General features: G+C 39.0%; 1 protein-coding gene across 1 annotated transcript in view; it reads left to right on the forward strand.

Moving 5' to 3' along the window:
- The window catches only part of Gab2 (GRB2 associated binding protein 2), a 170,090-nt gene that overhangs the window by 135,258 nt on the left and 15,753 nt on the right, over positions 1-19,079 (forward strand). Inside the window, exon 3 of the mRNA XM_074082195.1 lies at positions 10,176-10,419. Within this exon, the coding sequence (XP_073938296.1) occupies positions 10,176-10,419 (244 nt within the window). The remainder of the gene's footprint in view (positions 1-10,175; positions 10,420-19,079) is intronic.

Consider the following 19,079-nt stretch of genomic DNA (forward strand, 5'->3'; position numbering starts at 1 on the left):
CATACCACTTTTAGGTTTCACAGCAAGTGAGCTGAGATTCAGGCTCCAAAACCCATTTTCCTTTCCAGCACCACACTGCCTCTTCAGAAGCCAAACCTTCACTTCAGATAATTCTGTGTGTTGCCCAATTCCCTAGGCAAAGCTGGAGTTCTTAGAATACAAGCCTCACCACATAGACTGATCAAGTTAAATTACTGTTTTTGTGATTATTCCACTGCTAATGATTCTTGATAAGTTCCCACAATTATGTCTGACATGCTTTGTACACAAGTTGCTGGTTGTCTCTTAGAGTCACGAAAGAAGGAAAGGAAAGCTCCCCTCTTATAAAGTTAGTTAGTTTAAAAATACTGTGTTATATTTTCAGTACTTTTTGTGGGACATTTATAAGGGTCAAATACATTGTTAAAATGTGAACTTACAGTACCCACTAGATAGAGTGATTCCCATGGGAATTTTAGTGGATTCCCAGAGTTCCGTGGGGGAGAGGCAGAAGTGCTACCCTAAATATAAATTGTCTCTTTTCAACTGCAATGTGAGCTCATGAAGCAAGATCCACCCTTTTGTGCTGGCCTGTAACTTCTACCATAGTGCCTACTGTAAATGTTCAGGACCCTAAGAAAATGACAAGGATTCTTCATTCCAGGGGTTGGGGACGTAGCTCAGTGGTAGAGCACTCACCGTTCTGGGTTCCATCCCCAGCACCACGAAAAAAAAGCTTCATTCCAAATGAGAATAAACTCTTTGAGAGGGATCACCTAGTAAGCCCAAGCCCCACACAAAGGAACAGGAGAAAAGTCTGTCACACCTGAGGTATAAGGGGTAAGTGTGACATGTAAGACAAAGCTTGTCATCTTGATGTCACTCAAATGAACAGGACAGTGCCTCAAAATACAGACTTGTTGCCTCAAAACAGAAACATAATCAGGAAACTTCACTAAAGGAGAACAATTTGGGTCCTGGTGCTAGTCATTCTTTCTTCTGACCTAGGGAGGAAAGATTCTGACTTACTGCCATGTGTGTTTATCGAACACCTTCTTGTCAAGAATTTATTAGGAATGGACATTGTGCCAAGTACTGTCAGAGTAACAGGAATGGTCTAGAAACTGATTTCTAATGTCTCAGTCTTGTTTTATATGACAGATTTGTGAATTCTCAACGAAAATAAACTAAGAACTATGAAAGCTATAAAGGAAGGTGTGATTAATTCCAACCAGATGCCTGATGGAAGGCAAGGCATTTTCATCTCTAAAATGGGATGCCCTGGTACAGAGTTTCAGAGGAATGTGTGTGCCATGCCTGTGAGCTACAGCCACTCGCTGCCTTTCCCTCGTGCTCTTCACAGAGTCAGTTTCTATGCCATGTACCTGGCGATCATAGTGGTCACAGTGTTCCCCGTTGTCCTTGATGTTTGTCCTCAGATTCTTCCTCGGAGGGGATGGGGAATCGTAGTTGCAGAAACGTCCCGTGGGATCTCATCTTGCTGCCTGTCTCTGCCGCCTTTCTTCTTTCTCTGCTTTATAGTTATTGTAAACACTAGGAAACTTACATTTTTGAACTTGGAGAATTATTTATATTAGTCTTTAATAGTTTGATCCAGCAACTGTTTACTTACCATGCAAATGTGAGTACTAGTATAAACTCACAACAAAATAACCATCCAGTAAGCCAGTTGTCCTGGTGATCAGATCTCATGATCTGTTTTCTGTGCATACACACAGAAAGGGGAGAAGAGAGAGAGAGAGAGAGAAGGGGAGAAGAAGGCATTCGTTCACAATGATACAGGTTTCTTTTAGAACAGGAAAATGAGCCCTGGACTAGGAGATTCAAATTCTGATTCCAGAGTTCACTTATGACCCACTGTGCAGCCATAACCAAGTAGTCTGACTTCTCTAGGTCACAGTTTCTCTTAATTGTACATGAGAGATTTGGGGAACAGTGGCAGTGATAAATGAGAAATTAGACTCCAAAGGCCCTTCCAATTGAGACTTTATTTGGTCAGAATATAGTGTGGAGCCATTTTGTGTTTGCCATTACATTTATGAATTACTTCTCTAATTAGGATATGTGCTAGAAGATTTTCAGGATTATTCTTAAATAATTTCAAGCTTATGATTGTTAGTTAAAAATGAGCTATCACTCCACTGCCAGTATGCTTTTGTTATTTAGAATTCTCTGCTCTTCTAATCCTTGTTTTTTAATTAACTTTCTATGGAGTACTCACTCCTTAGGGTCCTCTATCATTCTGCCTCAAAATTTTTTCATCAGTCACCTTCTCCCCATTAGAACCTTTATAATTTTACCACTCTGCTTCTTGGAATACTTGCTATTACAGGCTAAGGATGTACCTTAGAGCACTTATCTAGCATGCTGAAGGGCCTGGATTTGATCCCCAGCACCACACACAACAAAAAATTATTATTTGCTTATATTTCGTTTCATCAAATCTTCCAAAGAACCATGTATAGGGTAGCCATTCTCTTTGGTATTTGACAACATAGGGAATGAGGTATTTGCCCAAGGCCCTGTAGTAAAATAGTTTCAAAATCTGGACTCTCGTGTTTCTGGGAAGTCCACTTCAGGGTTCTTTCTGTTGTATACTTTGGAGTTAGCCATAGACAGATGCTATAAAGGGCCAGTGAGAACATGGATGGTTTTTAATTTATAATTTCGATGATACAAAGAAAAGTTTTTGGAAGTATTTGTTCTTTCATTTTTCTTTCAGAGCCTACTTTGCCCTTCATTTTTCAGTAGTCCTAACCCCTCTACCTCTGCCCTGAAATTAAGAACCAGGGATATTAAAACTAAGCCAGATGATCTTAATCTAAATGTCCATGTAAAAGATTAGACTCAGTTCTTTAGTGGGATAATCTCTGTATTTAAGTTTCTCAAAGATAACTTTGATGTGGGTCCTTAATCTTATCCAAGTGCCTTCTTTCGTAAATAGAGAAAATAAGGCTTGAGAGGATCAAATGGTGTGCCCAAATTCACTCAGCCAGTTGGCAGTAGACCTAGGCCCAGATCATCATTCTATCATTTGACTGCCTCCCACAAGGCTAGTACCATTTACCTACCAAGTTTTGTAGGTGTTCTTTCCCCTATACCAGAGAAAAGAATGAGACTTGAAGTCAGAGCTTTATTAATTCCTCTGAGCCTCTGTTTCTTCATCCAATGTATATTTGTGTGTGTGTGTGTGTGTGTGTGTGTGTGAGATGGAGTGTGTGTGAGTGTGTGAGTGAGTGAGGCAACAATATCTATTTCCCCGGGTAGACTAGAAACACATAGTAGGTGCTTGGTAAATGGCAGCCGTGATTATTACTGTCAGTATTGTTCTCATTAGCCCACCATATAACATCTACACAGGATATGGTTGTGACGAAAACAGTGCCTTCCAAGTATCCACTGTGACTTAGAAAACAACGCATACCCCCTGACCAATCTCAAGGTCTGAACGAGCTCCCGATGTACTCTAGGAACAGAAGCAATAAGAATAATTGAGTGCTGTGCTAAATCTTTTATATAATATGATCTCTAATCTTCACATCAATTCTACAACATGTGTATTTTCCCTGTTAAACAAATGAGAATCAAAGAGGTTTATTAACATGTGCAAGGCCAGCAGAGTCAGGCTTTGAATCCAGCCTGGGCTTCACCATGTTCTTTGGTCTACCATTATATAGGTTCTGAAATGCACTGAGACTTGAGGGCACAGATTATTTGGGGGATGGGATAAAGATAGAAATGGTATTGAGGTAAGGGAACTTGTCATTATTTGGCCAGTCATCTTTTCCAGAAACTCCAGCAGCCTCCCCTTTCCTGCTCCTGTTATCAGTAGCCAGTTGATAGTTGGCTGGCCTGGGATGGGCTCTTCTGCTGAAACCCTTCAGAGCTTTCCTGCTCCAGAGTTTTGAAAGAAGGTGGAAGGAGTGTCTATGTGCTGGGCAGGCTTCCCATTGGTGGTTGTAGATAGGAAGGGGAATGATTTTTGTAGGGCCCTAAAAAAGAAGCCAGTTTAAGAAAAGTGAAAAATAAAACCCTATTTAAAAGAAAACAAATTGACTCAGACATTTGTGGACATTATCTTTAGTCTAGACTTAGAAGGCCAGGCCAGGAGTCTAGAAGCCTCCATTTTTCTTCTCGATGTTTTACTGACCTTCCTGATGACTCAAGACATATCATTGTAATAGCTTTACTTCCCAGTATCAAAAGCAGCTTAGCCACACATTGTTTAATGTTTTGCTTTATTTGTATTTTTTTCTGAAAGGATGCTCAGAGAATATAAACCTTTTGTTTATAGGTTTGCTTTCACACTCTTATCTCATTCCCAACTGTTAAAACAACCCATTGAGATAGATAGGCAGACCAGGGATTATCCTCCCAACTCCACGGATAAGAGCACGATCCCAGCTAGTTAAAGGAAGAACTGATTTGGGTTCCTGTTATCCTGACCCCCATTACAGGCATGAGGTTCTTTCACTGGGAGGTGGGATTTCAACCCACTTGGGTCTTTTGACTCCAAACCGTATGTTCTTGCCATTTTGTTTGAAATTCATACTGCCCTCCTGTGATTGTGGGTAAAGGCCTGAACAGTGAGGTGGGAGAAGGGTGAGTTGGAGGTACAAGGGACTATAGTTACGGAAGGGAAAATGTGTCTTACTCCAGTATCCAGCACTTTACTGAGGATCTCACGTCTACTGAGTGTACCACTTTTGCTTCAGAGAGGAAATAAAAAATCGAGGTCAGATATATTTTATTAGATTACTGCTAATCTCTTGCATATACTTAGTTTGCAAAGGGTGTATGCGTGTGGTCTTTTCAAACCCATTTAAAGTATAGAAGTCAATTTTTTTTAGTACCTTCACAGGGCAGTGAAACCACTACCACAATCTAATTTTAGAACATTTTATCACCCCCAAAGTAACCCCATACTGTTTAGCAGTCAACGTCCATTCTGTCACCCTCACCATAGACCTAAGAAACCACTAATCTACTTTTTATTTCTGTTTTTACAAATTATATACATATAAAGAAATTTGGCTTCTTTTTACTTAGCATGATGTTTTTAAGGTTAATATATGTTGTAACTTGTATCAGTATTTTACTCCTTTGACTGCCTAATAATATTTATTTGTACTGATATACCACATTTTATTGCTCAGTTGATTGTTTGATGGGTACTTGGATGACTTCCACTTTGGGGGCATTATGAACAGTACTGACAACATTTGTGTACAAATGTTTTTGTGGCCATAGGTTTACATTTCTCTAGGGTATATACCTATTAGTGGAACTTCTGTGTCTAATGATAATTTGTTTAACATTTTGAGCAATTGTCAAACTGTACTTACAGCTTAACCTACTTAAACTGTGTTTTAGTATATTCATGGAATTGTGCACCCATCATCACAATCTAATTTGAGAAATTTTTCATTGCTCAGAAAAAAAAAACCCTCATACTCATTAGCAGTCACTCTCCATTCCCACTCCCCCATACTCACTCCCAGGCAATCACTAATCTCCTGATGGATTTGCATCTTCCAGACATTTCACATAGATCTGTAGTCTGTGGTCTTTTATGACTAGCTTCTTTCACTTAGCACATATTTTGAAGATTCATCAAAATAGTACATATGAGTATTTATTCATTTATACAGCTGAATAAGAGTCCACCATGTGGACATACCACGTTTTGTTTAATGGATATTTGGGCAGTTTCTACTTTTTTGCTATCATGGACGGAGCTATTATGAACTGGACATTCGTGTACAAGTTCTTGGAGTGTATGTGTTTCAGTTCAATCCTTAGGAACTGGGCAGGTAGTACTAATGCCTTTTCACAGTTGAGGCAGCTGAAGCACACAAGGGCTAAGTGATTTGCTCAAGGTCAAATAGCAAGTGAGAGACAGATCCACAAAGGGAGCCAAATCTCAATTGTCAGTCCAATACATTTTTTTCTATTACATATACCGTACTATGGAGCTTGTCTTCTGTGAAATGTTTGGATATATTCTAAAATTTTTTAATTATAGGATGTGACATGGAGTAATGATAGAGTCTTGGATCATAGTATTACCAGCCCTAGGAATCAGGTCTATCCAGAATGTACAAGTGAAACACATCCCACTTACGAAAGGCAATTGCTATCTGATAGTGAGCAAAAAAGAGCAGCACAGAACCCAGGCTGACTGAAGAGGAAAGTGGAGGCAGCACCTTTCCAGAGCCTCATCTGGTTGGGCACAGGTTGCTTATCAGTGAGTAGTTGGAAACATGGGGCCTTCAGAGTCCAAAATGAGAAAACTGTACTCCACAAAACTGGTCCCTGAATTCAACTTTGTAATTATGTAATTATTTTTGGGGGGAATAATCAAGGAAACCCAGTGTGAATTTTTAAGGTTTTATAGCACTGAATTGATTTTCTAGGACTACCATAAAAAGTTACCACAAACTGGGTATATTAAAACAAAAAGAATATATCCTCTCTAGATGTCCAAAACTGAGGTATTAGCAGTGTTGATTCCCTGAGGGAGAATCTGGTTCTACTCTATGCTGCTTTCTGGTATCTGCCAGCAGTCCTTCACATTCTTTGGTTTATAGACACTTCACTCTAGTCTCTAACTCAGTTATCACATGGCATTTTTCCTGTGTGACTCTCTGTCCCATTTTTTTTTTATACGCATACCAGCCATTCAACTAGAGCCTACTCTAATCCAGATGACCTCCTTTCATGATTTATATCTGCAAAGACTACTCAAATAAGGTCATATTCTGAGGTGCAGGCAGATATGAGTTTTGTTTGGAAAGACACTATTCAGCCTAGTCCAGGCACCAGGGAATAATCACATCAATTCAGGCAGAGAACTTTTAAAGTTGTGAGAAGAAATGGATTTTGGCAAGAGTTGGAGTCAAAACCAGCTTTTGGGCCTGGTGCTACAGACCCTTATAATGGAGCTGACTGGTTTCACAGATACAGCTTTGTGCTGAGTTTCTATTGCATGAGGACCCAACTCATCCCAACCATGTACTTCATTTTACTAACAGATGAACTTCCGATCTTTTTTTTGGCAGCACTGGGGTTTGAACTCAGGGCCTCATGCTTGCTAGGCAGTTGCTCTTACTGTTTGAGCCACTCCACCAGCCCTTTTTTGTGATGGGGTTCTTCAAGATAGGCTCAGGGCTGGCTTCAAACCACGATCCTCCTGATCTTTGCCTCCTGAGTAGTTAGGATTACATGTGTGAGCCACCGATATCTGGCTTAAAGTTCAGATCATGACCACACAAAAACAGACATATTTGTATTTTTTGTGGCAGGGAAAATCATTTTGTTCTTTCAGTACATTCATTCAATAAATATGTACTACATACCTGCCATGTACTAGGACAGTTCTAGGTACTGAGAATACAGAAGTGACAAAAACATGTCTTGTATACCAACACCATGCAAGGCTGTCTACACCCTACATATCAAGATTGTCTTGAGTTCTCTACCCTGTGTTGATTTGTAAATAAGGAAGCAAAGTCTGAGAGGTTAAATGACTTCCTCCAAGTCTACAAGTAAATATACTGGCTCATAGATCTGACTTCACAGCCCGAGTTCAAGGCTGTAAAGATGAGAATGACCACTCCTTTTATTCATATGCACTGACCAATCATTGACCAAGGGGACATGTAGGATGCATTGAGTGACAAGGCAGAATAAGCAGGTTGTGACAAAACACTCTTTGTTGTTAAACTGAGGAACTGGACTATATTTTGAAGACCATGAGGGGTCAGTAAATGTTACTGAGGGAGTAGTGCCTTACTGTGCTATGTCATTTATTTTTCTCACCAACAAATATTCATTGAGTTTTGTCACACACTGGGCTTGATACTGGGGATGCAGCCATTACAAATAGTAGAATCTCTGCCCTCACTGAGTTGGAAGCCTGCTATGCAGAGTAATGAGAGAGGTTGGCATATTCCTGGAAATCCTATGAAAGCAAAATGAAAGCAAGGCAAGAAAGAAAATTAAAGGAAGAAACAGGAAAAGTGTTCTACAAAGAGAGAAAGCTTTGTAAGTCATCTTAAGGATAGCAAGCCACTGCAGAGTATTAATGGGGCAGTGGCATCGCCGTTACCTTGTTGAGAGTTAGGGCAGAGCCATAGATGACATCCAGATTTGGCTTGGAGGACTGATGGAAGGGTGGTGTCAGTGTGCTTCATTTTTTAGAGCACAGGAGTGAGGGAGAGTTGGATTGCTGAGCCTAACTTGCTGTGTGACAACTGAAGGGAGAGACTCAGCAGGTGGAGGAGGGGGGTTGTACAGAAGGGAGCCCAGGAAGGAGAACTGAGCTAAAGATCAAGATTTTAGAGGTGTCATCACCTGAGGGTAACTGAAGCTTGGGAATAAGCAGGATTACCCAGGGAGAAACTCTAGGGTCAGAATGAGGGCTTCTAGGGTATCTGGTGTTGGGCTGTGAGCAATACCCCCATGGAAGGGATGAGCAGAAGAAGAGACCAGAAAGATAGCAGAGAAAATAGAATCTCTTTGGAGGCTTTCATTTTATACCTCCCCTGTGTCTTCTGAGGCAGCAGCTTCCCTCCCCTGGCACCCTGGCTACTCTGTCCTCTAGCATACACTCTTTCTCTTCCCCCATTAAAGAGTTCATTTTGCAAATCTAATGGAGTAATAAAGGCATTGATTCTGTTAACAAACGTCCAGGTCACTACAAGACCCATAATGGGAATTCATTTTGGAGGTCAATACAGCTGTCAGTGGAACAGTTTTTCCCTAGAGGCCCATTGGCGGTTTCTCTATACACTGACAGAAGACGCCCTGCCCAGCACTGGAAGTAACTGGAGAGTAATTAATGCTGTGGTACATTAATGAGCTTGTGATCCTGCCTAGGGCCAGGAAGGGTGTAGCCTGAAATAGGTCAAATAACAGAAAAGAACTAGAGAGCTGTGCCTTTCCTGATAATACTTGAATCATCATCTGAACTTACATCCTTAAACCTGTATTTTTTTAGAGCATAAGTTTCCCTGTTGGAATTTTTTAATGCTTTTGCTTATCCTGCAACTGTGGACTAAGATCCATGTATGTAGGACCTTTATTGAGTAAAATGCTGGGACTGTGAAGATAGCAACATCACAGTCACAATTCTCAGAAACCCAGGGTTAGGCAGTGAAGCAAAGTGACAGTGGATTAAAGGAGGCACAGGCCAAGAGCACAGAAGAAAAGCTAAGTTCAGGAAGGTCTCAAAGAGAATGTAACATGATGTAGGATCTTAAAGTCTGCGTGTGAGTTTGCTGGAAGAGTAGAGGTGAAGTACAGGTGGAAGGAATTAGCATAAGCCAAAATAAAGTACAACAAAAGAGACTGCTACATTCAGGAGCTGATGATGCTTCCATATGCCTTGTTTATGGGTGGAGAGAAAGCAGGAAATAGGTCAGACTGTGAAAGGCCTGGTATGTTATGCTAAGGAATTTGGACTAAGCTTAGAAAGCCAGCCAAATGAATAGTGCCCTGGGTTTGGGGTGTAGCCCTCCAAGCTATTATCTGTCCTTAATACCTCATTTCCTTTCTAACACAACAGAGGGGAGTTTGAGATAAGCACTGAGAGAAAAACAGGCCAATGGACCCAGAGTAGTGGTAAGTGAGGAACGCGGCTGTTCTGGGAGGACCTAGAAAAGCAGGCAGGAGGAGCTGCGGTCCAATCTGGAAGAGTACCTCAAAATATATTTGTACTTTTATCAGTAGTGCAGGAAGGCACAGTACAGGGCCTCAGTTAGTGAGTCTTCAGGAATCAGTACCTCATTTAACAAAGCCAGCAGCTTTTAGGGCAGCAGTGACAACAGAAGGAAGCCATGGTACTGACTGCTCCAGAGACTGTGGCCTTGCCTGCGGACTGGATCATGCTCCTGGACCTTGGGTAGCCACATCTCCTGGGGTGGAGCAGATGATACTGGCCAATACCCTACTCCAGGAGCAGTACAGAGTTACAGAGCCTCTCCCACTCAGCCAAGGGAGCCACAAACCCCCATCCTTGGGAAGGCAGAGGGAGCAGGTATATGAGGGAGAGACTGCTACTGCTGGATCCATGGCTCTGCCCTTAACAGTTTTACTTTCCTCTGACAAATCTCTCTAGGATAAGGACATCTTTCCTTCCTTTTTTCATTCACAGAGCTTTCTTCTTTTCACAGACTCCCTGAGAAACATTTCCTCAGCCAGTCATGGCCCCCGCTCTTCTCCAGCTGAGTTCAGCAGCTCCAGTCAGCACCTGCTCCGAGAAAGAAAGTCCTCAGCCCCCTCGCACTCTAGCCAGCCCACTTTGTTCACGTTTGAACCCCCTGTGTCAAACCACATGCAGCCCACTTTGTCCACCAGTGCACCTCAGGAGTATCTCTACCTGCACCAGTGCATAAGCCGGAGAACAGAAAATGCAAGGTAGGAGAGGCCATGGCTGTCACTTGAGTGAGTGACCGCTCACAGGTCTGCTACTTTTCAGTCTTTGTTTTTCAGTTTTAAAGACAAGGTAATAAGATGTTATATCTTTGCAGGTAAACAAATATATATACAACAAAGCATAATTTTTTGTTTATGTAACCTTCACATTTTATTGCTATCATCTGTGTTGCTTCAAAGTAATAACTGGGTTCCAGAGAAACCTCTCATCAGACAGTTGGGGCTAGAGTTTCAGAACTGCAGGATAACAGTCAATTTACTCATTGGCCTTACAAGTACAGCTACATATCCTTAACATTGTTCAGCAAATCCATCTCTCACTTTTGCTCTAGAACTGCACTGTTCTATATCATAACTAGTTTTCATATGTGGCTGTTTAAATCAAAGTTAGATTAATTTAATATTTAGTTCCTCTGTCATGCCAGCCACCCTTCAGATGCTCAGTAATCTCCTGTGGCTATGGAATAGACAGCATAGATAAGAAACATTTCTATCATCACAGGATGTTTTAGAGCAAGGACTCCCTGCTCTAGAGTAATGGTCTTTGTTTTTCCAGCTCCAACAGGTGCAAAACCCGTTTTCATTACCTTTTAACTTTGTTAGGGGGAATGAGCACAGAGCTGATGGATTTGCCAGAGCTACTTCCCAACTACAGCCATAGCCAGGTTACAAATCATGCACCTAAACTAATTTAGAAATGTCTAATTCAAGTTTTAAAAATTAAGGAAAGAGGACTGGAGGGGTGGCTTAAGTGGTAGAGTGCTTGCTTAGTAAGTACAAGGCCCTGAGTTCAGACTCCAGTATTGAAAATAAAAAATTAAAGCAAAGAGAAATGTATCACTTCATGATATCTGTGGCAATATTTTCATGTTGTCACTAAGAGCCGTTGTGAAGAAACTGAAACTGGGGCTGACAGCTAACAGATAACCAGGGGTGGGACTAGAACCCTGATCTTCTTAGTTCTATACTCTTCTCTAGACCACACTACTTCTGTTCTTTTTAAGTCAACTGTCACACAGCAGAGGCTCCCAACACATAATCTTGAGGTTGCCTCAAATACCCATTTTCTGCAGGACCATCATTTGTCCATTTGTGAACTTTATTTCATCCTCCACCATGAAGAGCTAGTTAGCCCAGACCACAGAACTCATTGGTGACAGACCTATAAACAACACTTGCTTCTCCTGAACCACAGACCAGAGTCGAGGCTTTGGAACCAGCCACATGGGGGCTCAAATTCAGGTTCTGCCAATTCCTTTGTGATCTTAGGACACTTATTTAACTTCATTGACTTTCAGTTTTCTTATCTCCAGAACAGGAATAACTAATTCAAAGACATACTAATGAGCAGAAACTGACAAAGTAAACTCAAGTACCCAGTAGGAGATGCTTAGTGCATGTTACCTGTTCTCTGTGGACTCGTCCTCTGCCACACACATGATGGGACTTGCTAAGTTTTGTGCAAGCACCAAACTCTGTCAGGAGGGCAGAGAATGTAAAATCTTACAGGCCTAATTCTACTGAAAAACTAAGGACTTATATTAGTGCTAGGGAAGCAACATTTCTGTGGGTCTGGTTTTTTCCCTTGTAAGTTCTTTAAAGTATGTATAAGTATTAAAAGCAAAAGCTAAACATTGCCCAGAAAGGTTTCTGTTTGATTTTCTTTTTCTTCAGCATGAAGAAATACCTGGAAATATCTTCATGTCTTTTTTTTTTTTTTTTTTGGAAATACCTTAATTTCACCTTCATTTTTGAGAGAGATTCTTGCTAGGTGTAGAATGACAGTTCTGTTAGGGTGCTCTTCTGTAGTCTTCTGATTTTCATTGTTTCTTCTTCTATATTTAATATAGAATGATTTTTCTCCTTTTGAAAAAAAACTGGTAAAATATGTAACATAAAATTTGTCATCTCAGCCATTTTTAAGTGTACAGTTCAATAATAACTACATCACATTGTTTACAAACAGTCTTCAGAAATCTTTTCATCTCAAAACACTGAAATTCTTTACCTATTAAACAGCACCCCATTTCTTCTTCCTTCAGTATGTGGTTTTGTGTGTGTGTGTGTGTGTGTGTGTGTGTGGACTATCTTATTTCACTTAGCATAATACCTTCAAGGTTTATCCAGGTTGTATATGGTTCAGAATTTCCTTCCTTTTTAAGACTGAACAATATTTCATTGCATTTTTATACTACATTTTGTTTATTCATTCTTTCAGTTGTTATTAAGACAGGATCTCCCTATATAGCCAAAGCTGACCTCAAATTTGTGATCCTCCTGCCTCAGCTCACACCTATAATCCCAGCTACTCAGGAGGCAAAAATCAGGAGGATTGCAGTTTGAGGCCAGGCTGAGCAAAAAGTAAGCGATACTATCTCAGCAAAAAAGCTGGGCATACTACTGTGTGCCTATGATCCCAGCTACACAGGAGGCCATAGATAGGAGGATTGTAGTCTGAGGTCAGCCCCAAGCAAAAATGTAAGACAGTAACTGAAAAATTGAGTTAAACTATGCTCTAGACCAAGTAGACTTTATAGACATTTATAGAACATTCCTCCCAATAGCCATTATACATTCTTTTCACCAACATGTAACTTTCTCTAGAAAGAAAGTTCCACATATAGACCACATATAGGCCACAAGACAAGTCAACAAATTCAAAAAAACAAATCATATCCTATATCTTTTGTGCTACAGGATATTCTGATCACAATGGAATCAAACTAGAAGTCAACAACAAGAAATTTGAGAAATCAGACAAAAAATGAAGACTGAATTACACACTTGTGAACAGACAGTGGATCAGCTAAGAACTCAGGGAAATTTTAATTTTTCTTGAAACAAATGAAAATGGAAGCACAACACAAAAAAATGTGTGCAATACAGCAAAAGTAGTACTGAGAGGGATGTTTGTAGTTATAAATGCCTACACAAAAAATTAAAAGATTTCAAATAAACATCCTAACAATGCATCTTGGAATCTATAAAAGCAAGAACAAAGTAAAACCAAAATTAGTAGAAGGAGAGAAATAACAAAGATCAGAGCAGAAATAAAAAATTGGGTTTTTTTGAGATAAAGTTAACAGTCCTGTAGATATAATAACCAAGAAAAATAATATACAAATAAGTAGATTTGAAAAAGGAGACACTACAACCAATGCCACAGAAATACAAAGGGTAACTGGGGATTATTATGAAAAAAAATATATGCTAACAAATTAGAAAATCTAGAGAAATAATAAATTTTTGGACACATATTGCCCACCAAACTTGAACCATAAAAATCCAAGTAATGAAATTGAATAATTAAAAATAAAGTCTCCTAACAAAAAAAAAGTCCAGGACCAGATGGATTGACTGCTAAATTTTACCAAACCTTTAAATAAAAACTAATGTCAGTTCTTCTCAAACTGTTCCAAAGAATTGTAAGGGAGAGAACCCTTCAAAACTCATTTTATGAAACTAGCATTACTCTGTTACCAAAACCAAAGACACAATAAAAAAAGAAAACTATGGACAAGCATCTCTGATGAACATAACTGCAAAAATTCTCAACAAAATACTAGGAAATCGAATTCCACAGCACATCAGAAAGTTCACACACCATGATCAAGTTGGTTTCATCCCAAGGAGGCCAGGGTTGGTCAGCATATGCAAATCAACAAACATGATACATCATATTAACAGAATGAAGGGTAAAAACCACATGATGATCTCAGTGGATGCAAAAAAAGTATTTGATTAAATTTAACATCCTTTCATAATAAAAGCCTTGAACAAAATAGGTATTGAAGGATCATGCATAATAATATAATAAAGGCTACATATGATAAACCAGCATCTAATACACATTGATTGGGGAAAAGCTAATAGCATTCCCTCTAAGATCAGGAATAAGACAAGGATGTCTACTCTCACAGCTTATATAATACAGTTCTAGAAGGTTTAGCTAGAGCAATTAGGCAAGAGAAAGAAATTAAAGGCATACAAATAGGAAGGTGGAAGTCAAAGTATCCCTGTTTGCAGATTATATGACTTCATGTATAGAAAAGTGTAAAGACTCTACCGAAGGAATATTTTTTAACTGATAAATGAATTCAGGAGAACAGCAAGACACAAAATACAAAAATCAATAGCTTTCCTATACACCAATAATGAGTTTCCTGAGGAAGAAACCATGAAAGAAATCCCTTTGACAATGACTACAAAGAAAAGTGAAATACCTAGGAATAAACTTAAGCAAGAACATAAGAGATCTTTACAGTGAAAATTACAAAACACTGGGCTGGAGTTGTAGTGCAGGTGGTAGAGAGCCTTCCTAGCAAGCATGAGACCCTGAGTTCAAACCTCAGTACCACTGAAAAAAAAGAAAGGAAGGGAATTTAACTATGATGTATTGTAAGAACTTTTGTAAATGTCACAGTGTACCTCCAGTACAACAATAATATAATAAAATTTTACAAAACACTGATGAAAGAAACTGAAGAAGATACACAAAAAGTGTTCATGGATTGGAAGAATTAATATTGTTAAAATATCCATACCACCCAAAGCAATTTACATATTCAGTGCAATCCCTATCAAAATACCAGTGACATTCTCCACAGAACTAGAAAAAAAATCTAAAATTCGTATGTAATGTGAATAGCCAGAGCAATCTTGAGCAAAAAGAACAAAGCTTAGAGGCATCACAATACCTGACTTCAGAGCCATAGTAACCAGAACGACATGTCATTAGTATAAAAACAGACATATAGACTGGTGGAACAGTCTATATTTATTTATTTATATAAATAAATATATTTATATAAATATAAATTATATAAATAAATAAATTTGTTTATTTATTTATTTATTTATTTATTTCTGGAGATGCCAGAAATAAACCCTCTCATCTATCTACAGCTGACTTTTTTTTTCTTTTCTAACAATTTTATTGTTTTTACATTTCCTCACATGTGTATATACTATTTGGGCCACCCCACCCCCTGCAGCCAGGCAAAACCTGTTCCACCCTCTTGTATCCGATTTTGTTGAAGAGAAAACATAAGAGATAATAAAAAAAAAACAGACACAGCGTTTTGGACTAGTTTGAGATAAAGATAACTATACAGAGAGATTCTTAGCATTGCTTCCATGCACTTGTGTATTGAAACCCACATTGGTTCATCTCTGCCAGACCTTCTCACTACTTCCTGGTCCCCTTTCCATAGTGGCCTCTGCCAGTTTAAGATTACTATATTCACTCCTCAACATTGAGCACATCAACCACATTCAAGTTTTAGGTTTCCTTCCCTTTCCCTATTCCTCCCATGTGTGGTCTCCCCTTAGTATGTGACCCATGTCCAATAATATAACTGCATTTATTTTAGGTCTATAATCTTCATATAAGGGCGATATGTGATTTTTGACCTACTGAGCCTGGCTAATTTCACTGAACTGTTCTCCAGTTCCATCCATTTACTTGCGAATGACAAAATTTCATTCTTCTTTGTGACTGAGTAAAATTCCATTGTGTATTAATACCACATTTTCTTAATCCATTCATCGATAGTGGGGCATCTTGCTGTTTCCATAGCTTGGCAATTGTGAATAGTGCTGCAATAAACATGGGTGTGCAGGTGCCTTTGTAATAACCTAAGTCGAATTCCTTCAGGTATATCCCTAGGAGTGGGACTGCTGGATCATATGGCAGATCTATGTTTAGTTTTTTAAGAAGCCTCCATATTGTTTTCCAAAGTGTTGTACTAGCTTACAATCCCACCAGCAGTGTATGAGGGTTCCTTTTTTCCCTCATCCTCACCAATATCTGTTGGTGGTGTTTTTGATGATAACTATTTGAATAGGAGTGAGGTGGTTGTTTTCCAAAGTGTTGTACTAGCTTACAATCCCACCAGCAGTGTATGAGGGTTCCTTTTTTCCCTCATCCTCACCAATATCTGTTGGTGGTGTTTTTGATGATAGCTATTTGAATAGGAGTGAGGTGGAATCTTTGTGTGGTTTTGACTTGCATTTCCTTTATGGCCAGGGATGGGTGAGTATTTTTTCCTGTGTTTTTTAGCCATTTGGACTTCTTCCTTTGAAAAAGTTCTGTTTAGTTCAGTTGCCCATTTCTTTATTGGTTCATTGATTTTTTGGGAGTTTAGTTTTTTGAGCTCCCTGTATATTCTGGTTATCAGTCCTTTGTCTGATGTATAACTAGCAAAGATTTTTCTCCCACTCTGGTCTCTTCAATTTAGAGACCATTTCTTTTGTTGTGCAGAAGCTTTTTAATTTCATGTTGTTCCATTTGTCCATCCTTTCTCTTTGCTGCTGGGCTGTCTACAGCTGACTTTTAATTAAAACATACATTGGAGAAAGGACAGCCTCTTCAATAAATGGTGCTGGGAAAACTGGATATCCGCATGTACAAGACTAAGACTTGAACCTTACTTTTCATGCTGTAAAAAATCAATTTAAAATGTATCAGAGACCTAAAATATAAAACCTGAAAGTCTGAAACTACTGTAAGAAAACCCTTTTAGGTATTAGTATAGGCAATGATTTTCTGGATAGGGTTCCAAAAGCTCTGGTAAGAAAAACAAAACTGGACAGATGGGACCACATGAAACTAAAAAGCTCTTGTACAGGAAACAAAACAACAGACAACATACAGGACAAGAGGAAATATATTCCAACTCTTCATCTTGACAAAGGCTAATATCCAGAATACATATGGATCTCAGAAAACTTAACAAAAACACCAGTTCAATTTAAAAATGGATAAATAATCTAAATAGGCACTTCTCAAAAGAAGAAAAACAAATGATCAACAAAATATGAAAAACATTCTCAATATCATAACGCATGAGGTTTTTCTGGTAAATACTGTCAGATGTTAAAAGATGTAATAACACAGATCTTACCTATATTCTTTCAAGAAATATAGGAGGAGGGAGTCCTTTTTTAGTTCATTTTAAAAGGCTAGCATAATCCTACAACCAAAATTTGGCAAACATTCTACATTTATAATGTTATAACATTACAGAGAAATATCATCAATGAAAATGGATGAAGATGTCTTTTTTCAAGTATTAGCAGTTGAATTCAACTAAATATGTGTATATGTATATGCATCTGCATATCTGTGTGTTTTAAGGATAATATAAATATTAGGGAATACATATGTGTGTATGTATCAGAGATAAAACATCATAAGCCAGCACAATAATACATACCTATAATTCCAGCTACTTGTGAGGCTAAGGCAGGAGGATCACAAGCTTGAGGCCAGTCTGAACTCGATGAGACGCTGTCTCAAAAAAAAAAAAAAAAAGTCTAAGCATGGTGGCTTATATCTATAATCCCAGCTACTAGAGAGACAGCTATCAAGAGGATCATAATTTGAGGCCAGCCCAGGCAAAAAAGTTAGAGACTCCATTTCAACAAATAAGTTAAACTTGGTGGTGCACACCTATCATCCCAGCTATGTGGGAGATACAAATACATGGGCCAGCCCAGGGAAAAACACAAGACACCATCTGAAAAATAAGTAAAGCAAAAAGTGCTGGGATGTGGCTCAAGTGGTAGTGCACCTGGTTAGCAAGCACAAGGCCCTGAGTTCAAACCCCAGTACCACCAAAACAAAGCAAAACAAAACAATAAACTTCAGTGATACTCTGCTTCATCTCCCCCATTGTCTAACAATGCCAGATGTTGGCAAGGGTGTGAACAGGCTTTCATTTTACAGTACCTCTGGCATTCATATGACATAGTAGGTGCTTCCAGTTTACAAAGCATTTTTGATCTCCAAAGTAATCCTTAAGGTTTCTTTTGAGTAGGGACTGTGAGGTGGAGTCAGCTTGTCTGTCTCTGCCCAGCATGGACTAGACATAAATTTACCAAATTAGATAACTCTAGTTAAATAGTATTAACTGAGGCTGGTAATACCATTCATCTCTCTATACCTTTTTTTATTTACGGGGGGACCTGACATAAGACTATACTAAATTAAGCATCTTAGAGATAAAAGTATGACTTATTTATCATACTTTTACTGCAGACACTGTTTTTCCTTCACATGTTAGATTGTATGCTTTCTTGCTAAACTAACTTCAGTTTTCAATATCCAGGTCTTCCACTGAGCTAAAATAAATAACTGTTCAGAAAAGTATATGTTGCCAAAGGAAGTAGTTTTGAACTGAAAATGTCAAGATAGAGTTCTTTTGCCTTTGAGGACAATTTAGTTTCACTGGGGTTATCTTTGCCCCTCCCCCCTAGCCTCTGGGGCCTCATTCCAGATTCTAGCCACTGTCTGCCTTCTTATTTTACAAAGGCTGTAACACCTGTTACATGATACACTGAGACCAGGCAGTACCTTGAAAGGCCATAATTCTGGTGAAGGCTGAAATTCTAAGGGATGAGATTCCTTTATCATTGACCCTGCAGTAGTATTCTATAGAAGGATGGTGGGTAAAAGACAAAATCAGAAATGTGAGTGGAGAATTTACCTGAGGCTCATCTTGGTAATTAAGCATTGCATATTTCCAAGGCGTAATACGCAACTTTTAGTTACATTTTGTTTTACAAATGCAGTGCTGTTCAGTAACCATAGAGAGAAGGTGGGCTCAAAATTGGAGCCAGAGAAGTTTAAAATAGAAAGA

Source organism: Castor canadensis, chromosome 1, assembly GCF_047511655.1.
Source record: "Castor canadensis chromosome 1, mCasCan1.hap1v2, whole genome shotgun sequence".
Taxonomy (NCBI): Eukaryota; Metazoa; Chordata; class Mammalia; order Rodentia; family Castoridae; genus Castor; species Castor canadensis.